Source organism: Hipposideros armiger, unplaced genomic scaffold (assembly GCF_001890085.2).
Source record: "Hipposideros armiger isolate ML-2016 unplaced genomic scaffold, ASM189008v1 scaffold_671, whole genome shotgun sequence".
NCBI classification, from domain to species: Eukaryota; Metazoa; Chordata; class Mammalia; order Chiroptera; family Hipposideridae; genus Hipposideros; species Hipposideros armiger.
Window position 1 is genome coordinate 568,691 of NW_017732021.1, and position 13,252 is coordinate 581,942.

At 34.0% G+C, this 13,252-nt stretch overlaps 1 protein-coding gene across 1 annotated transcript in view; it reads left to right on the forward strand.

Moving 5' to 3' along the window:
- Positions 1-13,252, forward strand: part of LOC109372874 (CUB and sushi domain-containing protein 3-like) — a 275,626-nt gene that overhangs the window by 50,894 nt on the left and 211,480 nt on the right. Inside the window, exon 2 of the mRNA XM_019626382.1 lies at positions 8,094-8,215. Coding sequence (XP_019481927.1) covers positions 8,094-8,215 — 122 coding nt within the window. The remainder of the gene's footprint in view (positions 1-8,093; positions 8,216-13,252) is intronic.

Sequence of the window (13,252 nt, forward strand, 5' to 3'; positions counted from 1 at the left end):
TGTGTAGCCAGCAGCCAGCGTGAGCGGCCAGCAGTGGCAGTGAGCGGCCGTCCAGGAGCCGGCGACTGATTTGCCTCACCCAGGAAGAGTGCAAATGATGGTGCCTACTTGGGCCAGTGAAGCAACGTCCTCCACAACTAGACTGAAGAACAAAACAACAGCAATTTGTCTGTTCCCCTTCCCTGATTCCCCAACGCTGTTCCCATCCCCCCAATTCCCCAATAAAAATCTTAAAAAAAATATGATGAAATCTTAATATCAGTATATATCATAGACACAGAGAGTTTTAGGTGCTAGATTCTTACTGAAGTTTGCAAAATTTAATAAATAATCATATTGATATTTTTCATTTACAACAGATAATGAGATTACTTCACTAACTTGAAATACAAAATAAATTCATATTTTCAAAATTATAATTCAGTCAATAGGCACCTTATTAGAATAACTAATTTTTCAGAGTATAAGTTACATTTTCTAGAAGCAACAGAAACCCTACTAAGTTAAATATATATCACCTGCTTTGTCCATCACCTGTTGTGTAATAGAAGAAATATAGTTTATTCCATGGTCAATATCAAGTCAGTTTCAGATATAATCTAAGTCTTTATTCTCATCCCTGGCTAATGAGCAGAAAAGTAACTGTGGATATTGAAAGACAGAAATGGAAATACTTTCCTAGGAGTAAGATCAAATGTTTCCTAACTCACAGGTGAAAAAAGAAAAAAATAAGTACTATAAAGACTGCTAAATTTAGATTTGTTTTTATCATTATCCATGTTTCATATGCCATGAAACCATTTTACTAGCAATAAGGCTATTTCCCTGAGAGTAAAAGCCTCTTTGGGCAAAAATATGACTTCCAAGTTCTACTAATCTCATTGCAACCATTGGGAGAACTTATTAAAAGCACGTAGATAACTACATAATATAATCATATCATCATTTTCTGCCTGTCAGAGAGTGTGGATCACAGCCTAGCTGTCTAAGTAAACAAGTGAAAGAACTCAGAGCCAGACAGTTTGGATTCGTCTTCACTCAAGTGTGAACACCCCATAAGTGGAAGATGTGGGGATAGTAGAAGATACACAAACTACAGAGTTATATGGAATTCATCCTAATGATTGCTATGAAGACATGGAAATAAGAAAGTTTTCTTACAAGAAACCTTCCAACATTTCTAACACAGATTTGGGACAGCAGACAATAAGACTTAGTTGTTCATACAAGGGTCAGTGAATCCTTGGTGGATGAGAATATTCACCAGAGGGTAGTAGCTTGAATTGCCACTATGTCCACAGTGGGTGGGAGATGTGAGCGGGGTGAGGGAGCTACAGACCAGAAAGAAAAACAAATCTGTGTTATAACTCTCATTATTTTAATCATGTGTTAATTTATCCACTAATATATTTATTATTGAGCATCTACTATGTGTCTGGTACTGTTCTAGGCACTGGAGACACCATGGTGAACAAAACAAAGTCATTGCTCATGAAGCTGTCATTCTAATAGGGAAAAGAGATAATAAACACTGGTATATATGTGTATATGTACACATGTATGCATATATTTGTATACATGTGTATATACTTATGTATAAAGATGGATATCTGCATATGTGTATGTATATATTTGAAGGTGATACTTAAAAATCTAAGCTTTTGATCGATTAGTCAGAATAGACCATTTGTTGAGGACTATTTGATCAGAAAACTATACAAAATAGGAAAAAATAGCAAAGTGCTATGGTCTTAAAGTGGGAACATTCTCATTGTGCTTAAGGAATTGCAGGTCAGTAAAAGGAATTTTGTGGTATTTTCAAATTTTAGGAAAATGTTGGAACAGCATCACAAAAGTTCCTCATATTATAAAAAAAATAATGTGAAGATTCTGGAAGGAGAAAGTGAAAAAGATATGTCAGGGCATAAAAGACCCAGGAATCACTACAGACAGGCCCCAGTTGGTATATTTTGTGCAAAAGGATATTTAACCTGTGAATCGCGTCCTTCTAACTCAACCAAAAATAATATTTCAGCTTGCCTTACTTGTGTAGTTGAAACATTATATCTAGCACAAATCTAAATGCCTGAAGGTTACAGTTGAAACAAAACATATTTCATTGTACTTAACCTTATTCTTAGGTGTTTTTCAAAGTATAGTTAACTATGTGTGTTTGGCCTGAGGAAAAGGTAGGAATACATTGATAGAGAGGCTAGGGATGAATTTTCCTGGCGTTTGCTACTAATTCTAATATTTTCTTAAAAGTTCATAATCCCTTTAACACTATTTCACAATGTCTCCATGTATGAGGTGTGATCAAAAACTACAGTGAATGTTTCAATAAAAAAATATTACAGTAAAAGACACATTGCCATCAATTCCACTCAAAACACTCCCCCCTCCCTTCGAACACACTTATTCCATTATCCTTGCCACGTTCTGAAGCAGTTCTGGAAGTTCTCTTTCATGAGTGTCTTTAGTTGTGCTGTTGTGGCTAACTTGATGTCCTGAATCAACTCAAAACGTTTACCTTTCAAGGTCATTTTGACTTTGGGGGAAGAGCCAGAAGTCTCATGGTGCCAGATCTGGTGAATAAGGTGGATGAGGACAAATCGTATGGTTTTATTTGACAAAAATTGCCGCAGCAAAAGTGATGTCTGGCACAGAGACAGAGCTTTTGTGTATATTAAAAGTGATTAAGCAATGTGGTATTTGCAGAGGAATAATCAGAGATCAGTGAACCAATACAAAAAAAATGAAGGCTCAGATCCATGTATAGGTTTATTTTATAGATAATAGAGAGAAATATAATAGAACATAACACAATTCAAGTTGTATAATTTTAAATTGGTGAGGAATAAAATAGAGTTTACTGTAAATACTGCTGGGAAAATACCTATTCACATATTGGAAAATATGATTATTTCTCCTACTTTACAGCAGACAAAAATGACTTCCAGGTAAATCAAAAATTTAAATGCAACAATATAAAATTATTAAAGTATGAGAATTAAATACTAGGTGGCATTTTCAATTAGGTGGATTGAAGAAACTTAACCAAGATATAAAATACAGGTACCTAAAGTTAAATACTAACAGATTATCTGTGTACATTTTTTGTTAAATGTACACAGATTCTAATTGATTAAAGCAAAGTTAATTCTTTTTAAATAAGATTGCAGGGAAATACTTGCAATACATAAAAAGAAGTTAATATTGATAATATACAGCAAGCTTCTATAAATCAATGAGAAAAGGACAATTGTAACTAGAAAGAGCATACATAGAAAAACCAAAGCAAAAGAAATAGAGATAATAACAAAAACAAAACAAACAAAACTTCTGTTAAACCATACTAAAAATGTAGAGAATTAGTAATTAAAACATTATTGACATACTTAACAGAATTAGACGGAAGCACAAATAGCTGATACTATTATTGTGGTGAGAGCTTGGGGAACTGTTCTGTTTCTTATACCATGTCAATGTACTGAACAGACTTTTAAAGATTAATTTATGCTTATTTATCAAATTTTAAAATGTTCACCTGCTGTGGCTAAATAATCCTCATAAGAATCCATCCTGCAATAATAGCACAAGTATAAAGCACAAATACCATATTTCCCCATGTATAAGGCACACCCTTTTTCGAAAAATTTGGGGTCTAAAAACTGGGTGTGTCTTATACAGTGGTTGTATGAGCACAAAAACAAGCATGAGAAAAGCAGGAAATGCAAGTAAAACAAAATCTACAACCACTGTATAAGACGCACCCAATTTTTAGACCCGAAACTTTTTTAAAAAGGGTGTGTCTTATACATGGGGTAATATGGTAATAGCACAAGTATAAAGATACAGATACAAAAATCTTCATTCATGGGTTATTTTATAACTGGAAAAATCAAACTTTCACTGGCATGTGCTGTCTATGATGGAACAAGCAACCACAAAATCTCAGTGGCTTACAACAGTAAGTAATGTTTTCTTTCAGTCATGTTCAGTCATGTAGGCTGGTTGCTGTGCATCAACTGCTACAACTCTGCTCAAATGATAGGTCATCTCATATTCCCTGACCCAGAATTAAAGAAACCGTCTAATTATGATCTATTCTCATGGTGGAAGGCTGTCCAAAATTTGAAATATTTCTTCAATGACTATTTGAACTGTTAAAATCTATTAAATAAGTTTGCATATGCGGACCTAGCCCTCATGATACTTGGGTGGGAAAAAGTTTCGGAGGAATATGTGTAGAATTAACTCAGTTTCTTAAAACATGCAAAAACAAACAAACAAACAAAAAACCCACAAGAAGTGTGTAGAAGTGTGTAAAGGCAAATAAACCTACAAAAACAAAATGTCTGCAAACCTAACTTGTGATTATACTTGATTATTCTTTGGTTCAAATGAGTGGAAACAACAAGAAGGACAACAAGAAGGTGATTTTTATCTGTCACTTTATGAGTGCTTTTTATTTTTATATGATAGTAAATCATTTTCAAAAAGGACAACTTACCAGCCTGAAATATATTTATAAAAAGTCTTTATCAGCATGTAGGGAGCAGTTATTTTATAGTCCACTTAAGAGTTGTGCCAAAGAACTTGGCTATTAGTTCCTTTGGTAAGCATTCCTGCACCATGAAAGCCACTTTACTAGGGATTAACAAAATGATAAATGATATCTTGCCCACAAAATAGTATAAATGTGTATTCATTTTAGAAAACACAGCATTCCAGAGAATTACAAAGTAGTTAAGTGCCTCCCAAGCACTATTTCCTATCAGAAAGCTGTTTCTACTAACTTCAAACCAATCATGTGATTGCTCTAGAATGTGTATTGCTGTAAAGTCCTTAAAATATTTATCACTACATTTTTTATCAGATCACTTGCACACAAACACCTTTATAGATGGTGATATTCAAATAATGTGCTGTAAGTACTTTAATCCATTACAAAACCCTGAGCGGAAGAAGTAGGAACACTTCCTGTGGAAAGAAGTGGTACATCAGCTTGACTTTGTGTAAATGAATAAAATGGCTGCAGGCAAATGTAAGAAGGAATAACAGTTTAGACTTGGAGAACATCATAGAAAAAGTAGAAAATTATAAAGGTTATGGTACATTTAAGGAAGAGCAAGTTTCTTTTCGGGCTAACATTGAGTGCATGACTGTAAAAAATGGCAGGAAATTGTACTGGAAAAGCAATCTAGGTTCTCACAGGAATAATTTTATATGCTCTATTAGGCAGTTTATAATTTATCCTATAGGAAATAGAGATGAAGATTTTATGCAATTAAGTAAAATAAATCTGTATTTTGGAAAGAGAAATATAGTAGCACTAAGGAGGATAGAATACAGAGAAAAAATGGAATATTGGAAGACGTTAAGTAGTCCGGGAGAAAGATGATGATGAAACACTGGGTTTCAGGAAGAGAAGAAAAGAAGGAAAGCAGGATGTTTCAGAAGAGGATTGTGTAGGTCTTTAGGAGCACTTATGTATGTATGCTAGGAAGGTGGAGGGATTAGCTAAGAAAGTTTTTTTTTTTTAAAGATTTTATTGGAGAATTGGGGGAGAGGAACAGTGTTGGGGAGTTAGGGAAGGGGAACAGACAAATTACTGTCCTTTTGTTCTTCAGTCTAGTTGTGGAGGACATCGCTTCACTGGCCCATGTTTGTATTATCATTGCTCTCTTCCCGGATGAGGCAGTCACTTGCTGGCCATTGGACGGCTGCTCATGGCAGCTCACGAGAGCTCACACCAGCTCCGGCCAGTCCCACTGCAACCTACACTGTCACCGGCAACTCACAGCAGCCTAGCTCCAGGTCAAGCTTCACCATCTTAGCTGTAGAGGGTGCAGCGTCACTGGCCCTCATGTGGGATTTGAACCAGGGCCCCTCATGTGGGATTAGAACCGGGACCCTGCTACTCAGAGCTGGTGTCCCAAGCCAGCTCCTAACCAATGCGCCACTCAGCTGGCCCAAGAAAGTTTTAATTAAAAGCATCTTTAAAACATTTCATGGAATGTCCAGCAAACACAGAGGAAATTACTCTAGAAATCAAGAGAGATGGCAAAGTTGTTGGTGTAGAGTTGAGAGCCATCAACGCAGAAATGACCATTGTAGTCATGGAAGAGAATTAGATTATTCAGAGAGATCATTGAACAAAGAGAAAATAGGCTATTAAATCAGTTTATAATTATGCAACTTGAGGGTCAGATGGAAAAATAGAACCAGAACAGGGTATAGAGCATATTTTAAACAAATAGGCCAAGAATCAAAAGAGTTCAGGACTGTGTAAAGGAAGGCAGAGAATTTCAAAGCTTATTGATACTTTCCATTACTGCTGAGAGATCAAATATGTGGGGGAAATGAAGAGATCCTATTAGATTTGGCAATTAGGCAGTCATCGTTGGCATTGAGAAAGCAATTACAACACTGAAACAACAGAATTCTGACTGACATACTTTCAGAGGTGAATGGGGGAGAAGAAAATGGAGTAGGAAGCATAGGAGACTTACAAGAAGTTGTAATGTAGTGATCTCACTTATATGTGAAATCTAAAAACTCAAAACTCATTGAAACAGAACAGAAGTTGTCAGAAGCGGGGCTGGGGGTGATAGGAGAAATGGGGAGATGCTGGTTAAAGGGGACAAGTTTCCAGCTATAAGATGAGTAATTTCTGGTGATCTAATATATAGTGTAGTAACTACAGTTGATGATACTGTATTAACATTAATAGGAAAGTAGATCTTAAATATTGTACACACACACGCACACACACGCACACACACACGCACACACACACACACACAGGTAATTATGTGAGGTGATGAAGGTATTGACTGACTTTATTAATTATTTTTCAGTATAATTGTATCAAATCATCATGTTGTACACTTTAAACTTATACAATGTTATATAGTAATTATGTATCAATAAAGCTGGAGGGGCGGGGCTTCCAAGTGGCTCAGTTGGTTAAGAGCTCACTCAGGAGTGGGAGCTCTGAGCAACAGCAGATCTTTGTCCTGCCCGAGCTGAGCTGCTGCTGAGCTGCCAACAGGTGGCAGGATGGCTCAGCTAAAAAAAAAAAAAAAAAAAATTAAATAAATAAATAAAGCTGGGGAGGGAAAGCCAATTTTGAAAGATTTAGAAATTTTGTGAGGCCTTGCTAAGCCTTTGGAAGCTTAAAGTCAGACAAGGTGGGATTATTTATACCATGGAATTTTAAAAAAATAATAAATAGAGAAGAAAACGAAGTAATAAGCATAGAAGACTAATAAGAAGTTAAGCATTAAATAGAAAAAAAAAAGAGATTGGTGATTATTGTAATGTTAAAGGAAGAAAAATACCATTTACTATTTTCTCTTATTACACAATAATATAGTTTTGTTTAAAATGTAAAAATCAGAAACAAACAAGAGAAAATTAAAAATAACTATTAAATCACCACAATATAAAAACTTCAAGTTACAGAAAAAGAAGTTAAGACACAGATGCAGTATGAACACAAGCTCTTTTGTTGAGTAGAAGGAAGAAGGGTTAGAAAACTGAGGAAATATAACATTTAACTTTTGTGGGAATTTATTTAAATTATTTCAGTATAACTCAGTGTAGTCCAATTGGTCTAATTCACAGTCTTGAGAACAGAAAGAGTGGTTTTAATATTGATGTCTCAATTTATGCTATAATATGCCCTAGGGTACTTAATAAATATAAATGAAAACACTACCATTTAAATTGCTTAATCAATTCAAGGCTTTGCTTCTTTCTCTTTGTAGATTTTTGTTAACCCAATATTGGGTAAATATATCTCTCTCTTATTAAACTCACCTATTTACAGTCAGAGGACATTTTATCATGCCTCTCACTTTTATTCATCACTAGTTTTCAATTATTGTTGAAAACATTGAGCTTGTGAACTTCAGTGTGTAAAAACCACTCTCATTTTGATAAGTCACATTATAAAGCCCTAATGTATCTTTTAATGTGGTTGTAGTTGTGCAATTTTGGATTTAAAGTCTATTTGCAAGATATTTTATTGCAGTGATTTTGCACATGGTATATGCTCATCTTTTAAAATGCAATTTCTCTTTTAGTGAAGACATGTGGCTCTAATCTTCAAGGACCAAGTGGAACCTTTACGTCTCCCAACTTTCCATTCCAGTATGACAGCAATGCACAGTGCGTTTGGGTCATCACAGCAGTGAATACAAATAAGGTAAGAAAACCCTGTGTGGTAGAAAAGCAAAATCACAGGGGGGAAGGCAAAGAGATCGTGAGGAAAGTGCAGTAAAGAAATTCATACCTAAGTATGATTTCTGCAATATTTTCACCTTATCCATTATATAAAATGTAAACTTATAATAGAAACTTGGAAAAATAAACTTAAAATAATACGATCATTCTCCCAGTTACTAACATATAAATGACAACATGTTAAAATTATATATGAATATTTTCTGAGATATGTTTTTAAAGGTTGTAAGTATATATTTCCTTTTTGAAAAAGAAACCATGAACAATGGCTTTTCACTTTGTATCTTTTTTGCTTGACATATTATTCAGGTATATCATGTTTTTATACAGAGCTGATTTTTCAGTGTTTCTCTGCTACCATATGTCACACAGCTATTTTTTATTATAAGTAGTTGATTTTAAAGTGCTCTGCAGTAATAGAAGATTCATTTTATAATATTGAAAAAGGTCCTTTTGTCTTTCTATTTAACTAAAAATGAGTAAGACATCTAAACATGTAAGTACCAGAAAATTTCAAAAAAAATTATAATGCCAAGTGAGCGTAAGAACAGCTAAATAAATTAGCTGGTTTTCCTCTCCTACTCTCTCTATCCTGCTTCTCTTTGTTATAATACAGAGAAGACTTAAATAGTAAGAATCAAAATCCCTCTCAGGTTGTATGATATCTTTGCTGTGTCACTTTATGGAAATTTGGTCGTGGAGCCCTTAAAGCTGTGTCAGATTGTATTCAAATAATGATTTAGAATTTACTAACTGATAACTTTGAACAAGTCATTTAATCACTCTGAAATTCAGTTTCTTTATAAAGTGTGAATAATAAGAGCATGTGTTTCATGGTGTTGTGAGAAACAAATGAAGTAATGCATACAGCACTTATAGAGTTAATAAGCACTTAAAACACATTAACTCATTGTTATTCATTACGTATACAAGCTCTGACAATTAAGTTCCTTAACTCATACTGGAAAAAGTGCTCATTACTGAATATCACTACCCTCCGTCACCTTTTAAGTACTCCCCTTGGGAAGCTATTCACTGATACCAGGGCCTTCCTTGTTCACCCTTCAGAGAAATTTTGGAACTCTTTTTCTGGAATGACCATCAGAGCTGTCATTGTATTACCCCTGATGGCTTGAATGTCAGCAAAATGTCTTCCTTTCAATATTTACTTTGTCTTCAGGTAAAGAAAGAAACCATTGGGGCCCAGATCAGGTGAATAGGGAGGGTGTTCCAATACAGTTATATGTTTACTGGCTAAAAACTCCCTCACAGACAGTGCCATGCGAGCTGATGCATTGTCATGATGCAAGAGCCATGATTTGTTGGTGAAAAGTTCAGGTTATTTTCGTCTAACTTTCTCACGCAGCCTTTTCAGCACTTCCAAATAGTAAACTTGATTAACTGTTTGTTCAGTTGGTACAAATTCATAATGAATAATTCTTCTGATATCAAAAAAGGTCAGCAACATCGTTGCAACCACTTCACGGACTTAATTGTCAGAGCTCATACACTCCCTCCCGGAGTGTTTTAGGTTTTAGTTCATAAAACCTAATTCTAAGAGCAGCAGTGTTTTAAAAGTCAGCTGTCAGGGGTCAATTACACTTGCCTCAGAGGAGAGCCCTGATTTATGAACGGGAAGAAAGAGAACGGAAACCTGCTCTGCTCCAGTCTATCTGTATAAACTTGGGAAAATCACCTAATTTAACCCCTCAGTTGCATAAAAAAAATCATGATAACCACCCAACCTGTGCCATCTGTTCAATTCAACAAATATTTATTTATCAAATACCTTCTCTGTGCAAATTATGGGCTGTTGAGACAATAAAAAACAAAATCATGAAGGAGTTGAAAAATAAACTCAGGTTATTGAACACTTAGCCACATGCCAGGTAAAATTCACAGCACTTTTTACGAGTTGCTTAATCCTCATAAAGACCCCCTCTATGAGGTACTTTTATTTCTGCATTTAATGGAGGCTAAATAACTTGGCTAGGATCACATAACTGGTAAAGGTCAGAGCTGTGTACTTTATATTTGCCAAGGATATATCACACACTAAGGTATGTGTTTTATACTAAGATAAGCATGAAGTAAATTTATTATAAAATACTGAACACATACATTGTATTAATCTTGCACTGAGGTAGAAATCTTCTTGTGTCATGGTAATCACCTATAATTGTCATCAAAATTTAGTAATCGTGTCCTGTTCTAAAGATGTCTGCTTTGCTTAATTTAATTCATTCTCATTGCTGAGTTACCTAAAGTTTCACAAAGGTCTTTATATTTCTTCTTGTTTACCTTACCTTATCTGCTACATTTTTATCTCTTGTTTTTCTCCCTAAAAAAATCCAATTTATTTTCTAAGGAAGACACAATTACTTTCACTTCTTTGCTATTTTGATCAAATAGCTGGCTGGGGACATTAATTTTTGATCTGTAGGTTTATCTCTGTTTGAAGATAATCTATAGAAATTGGTTTTCAAGAATTTTTAACCATGACCCACAGTTAGAATTATACTTTGCATTGTGGCCTGGTTCATTCTTTCTTTCTCTCTCTCTCTCTCTCTCTCTCTCTCTCTCTCTCTCTCTCTCTGCCACAAAATAATATTTTCCCTTACTACAAAAATGTACTTCTCTATTTTTTTATTCTAATCGATTATAATCTGTTTGTTTTATAAATATTGGTCATGCCTCACTAAATTGATTTCATGACACACTCACAGGTTATAGCACATAATGAAAAGTATTGTCTAAAGATCTAGTTTCCATAGATTACTATGTTAGAAACTTTTTTTTATTAAATTTATTACGGTGACATTGGTTAATAAAATTATATAGGGTTTCAAATATACAATTATATAATACATCATCCATATTATTGTGTTAGGTATAAAACCTAATTAACCAAGATTCTTACTATCTCAATATTTATAATTTTCTTCAAAAATTATTGCTCATATTTTTCTTTATGTTCGATAACTTTAGTAGTAATCATGGTGTTCTAAGTATCCAAAATAAATATATGGTTGGTGGAAAAAACTCTGAAAAACAACTAGATAAAGCAGGATAGAACTGGATAAAATCTGAGCTGCCCCTCTTACTAGTTATATCATTATAAGCATGCATGATCCTTGAGTCCTCTGAACTGCAGTTGTTTTATTTTCAGTCTTTTAGAGATAATAATACCATATCATAAAGTTGGTCTACTGATTAGTTAAGAAAATGTGAAATGTCTGATTCAAAGTAGGATCACTGTAAAAGACATGTTATTATTGCCAAATGTTGCCTCCCATCAAGAAATATTTTTCTCTTCTGTTGTTAGATTTAACTTACGTATTAATGCAAAAAAAAGAAAAAAAAAAAACACTACATACTGTTTCATTATGTGGTTGAATAATTTAAAGGTAACTGTCTTACATTAAAATATTAAACATTAATTACAGTCATTTTTACTGATCAGTCTATAAACATTGCCATTAAGCTTGCTAAAAATAAAATAAAATGACTGAGCATTACAATATTAAAGTAGTATATATTTTTAAGGTTACTTTATACCACTTCCAAAACCTTCTGTAAGGGAATACTTCCTTTAATTGTAACATTTCAGTGATGAATACAGTTGAGGACATAATCATAAAGGCAAGTTAAAATATTAGAAATGATATTTTAAATAACCTGGTCAGTGAATTAATTTTTCTTCTTGCATTACATATGCATTTAACATTAGTTCCATGTGTGAAATAAATAATTTTCTCTCTTGAATTTTTCTTAAGTTTTATGAGGATAATCTTCCTCAATATAGGCAGTCTAGTGCATTTTAATCTAGCCTTTAATCTGAAGCGTGTACTACTGGGGTGCAAAATCAATCCCCGAGGTGTCCTTGGGGGGGCTGGACACTATTTTAAGATATTCCACTTTCTAACACTGTCCTACCTGATGACAAACCTCTATCTGTTTGTTCTCCTTTTTCACAGTGTTTTAAGGAAGTCATATATTACTTTTTCAACTGAAAATATTAACATTGACATTACTTGAGTATAAATAAAACTCTGGAGATCCAGAGTGAGAAATTGCAGATGTATAGCTCCTGAGCAAGACCCTTTAGAACAGCAGTTCTCAACCTTCCTAATGCTGGCCACAACCCCTTAATACAGTTCCTCATGTTGTGGTGACCCCCAACTATAAAATTATTTTCGTTGCTATTCTATAACTGTAATTTTGCTACTGTTATGAATCGTAATGTAAATATCTTTTTGTTTTCCGATGGTCTTAGGTGACCCCTGGGAAAGGGTCATTCAATCCCCAAAGGGGTCACGACCCACAGGTTGAGAACCACTGCTTTAGAACAAAGCAAAAGACAGATTCACTAAGCATGTTTGGAGAAGAAATTAACTTATTTTCTTCAAACAAACATAGAAAGGACCATCTCTTTATGGATTTATGTATGTATGCATATTTATATGTATGTATGATGTATCTATCTACCTACCTTCTTTCCATCCATCCATCCATCCATCCATCCATCCACCCACCTATTTTTTATCTATCAGTGGCTTTATCTATCCTAGAACTAGAATTTCCTCTATATAGAACTATAGTATAGACCAATTTGAATTGAAACACAAAGCTTAACTTTTTGAACAGAAAATATTCCTGATGTGTCTGATTGATTTTACAGGTATTTCCATTTATAATATACAGTGAACACTTGCTAGAAATTAAATGAACTAATGATATAAGATTTTAAGGAAACTATATTTATGGTGTTTGTAAAATTACAGTGTAACAGAAATTGTGTCCTTTGCATATATTCATACTTAGAATTTTTTTAAAGACGCCTATTTAAAATTGTAGGAGAAAGTGGTTTTCAAAATTCTTTGATCTTTATATGCACAGTTTTTGAAGGCTGTCTAGACCAGCACTGTCCAACAGAAATGTTATGTGAGACACATATATAATTTTAAATTTTGTAGGAGTTATGTTTTTTACACGATGA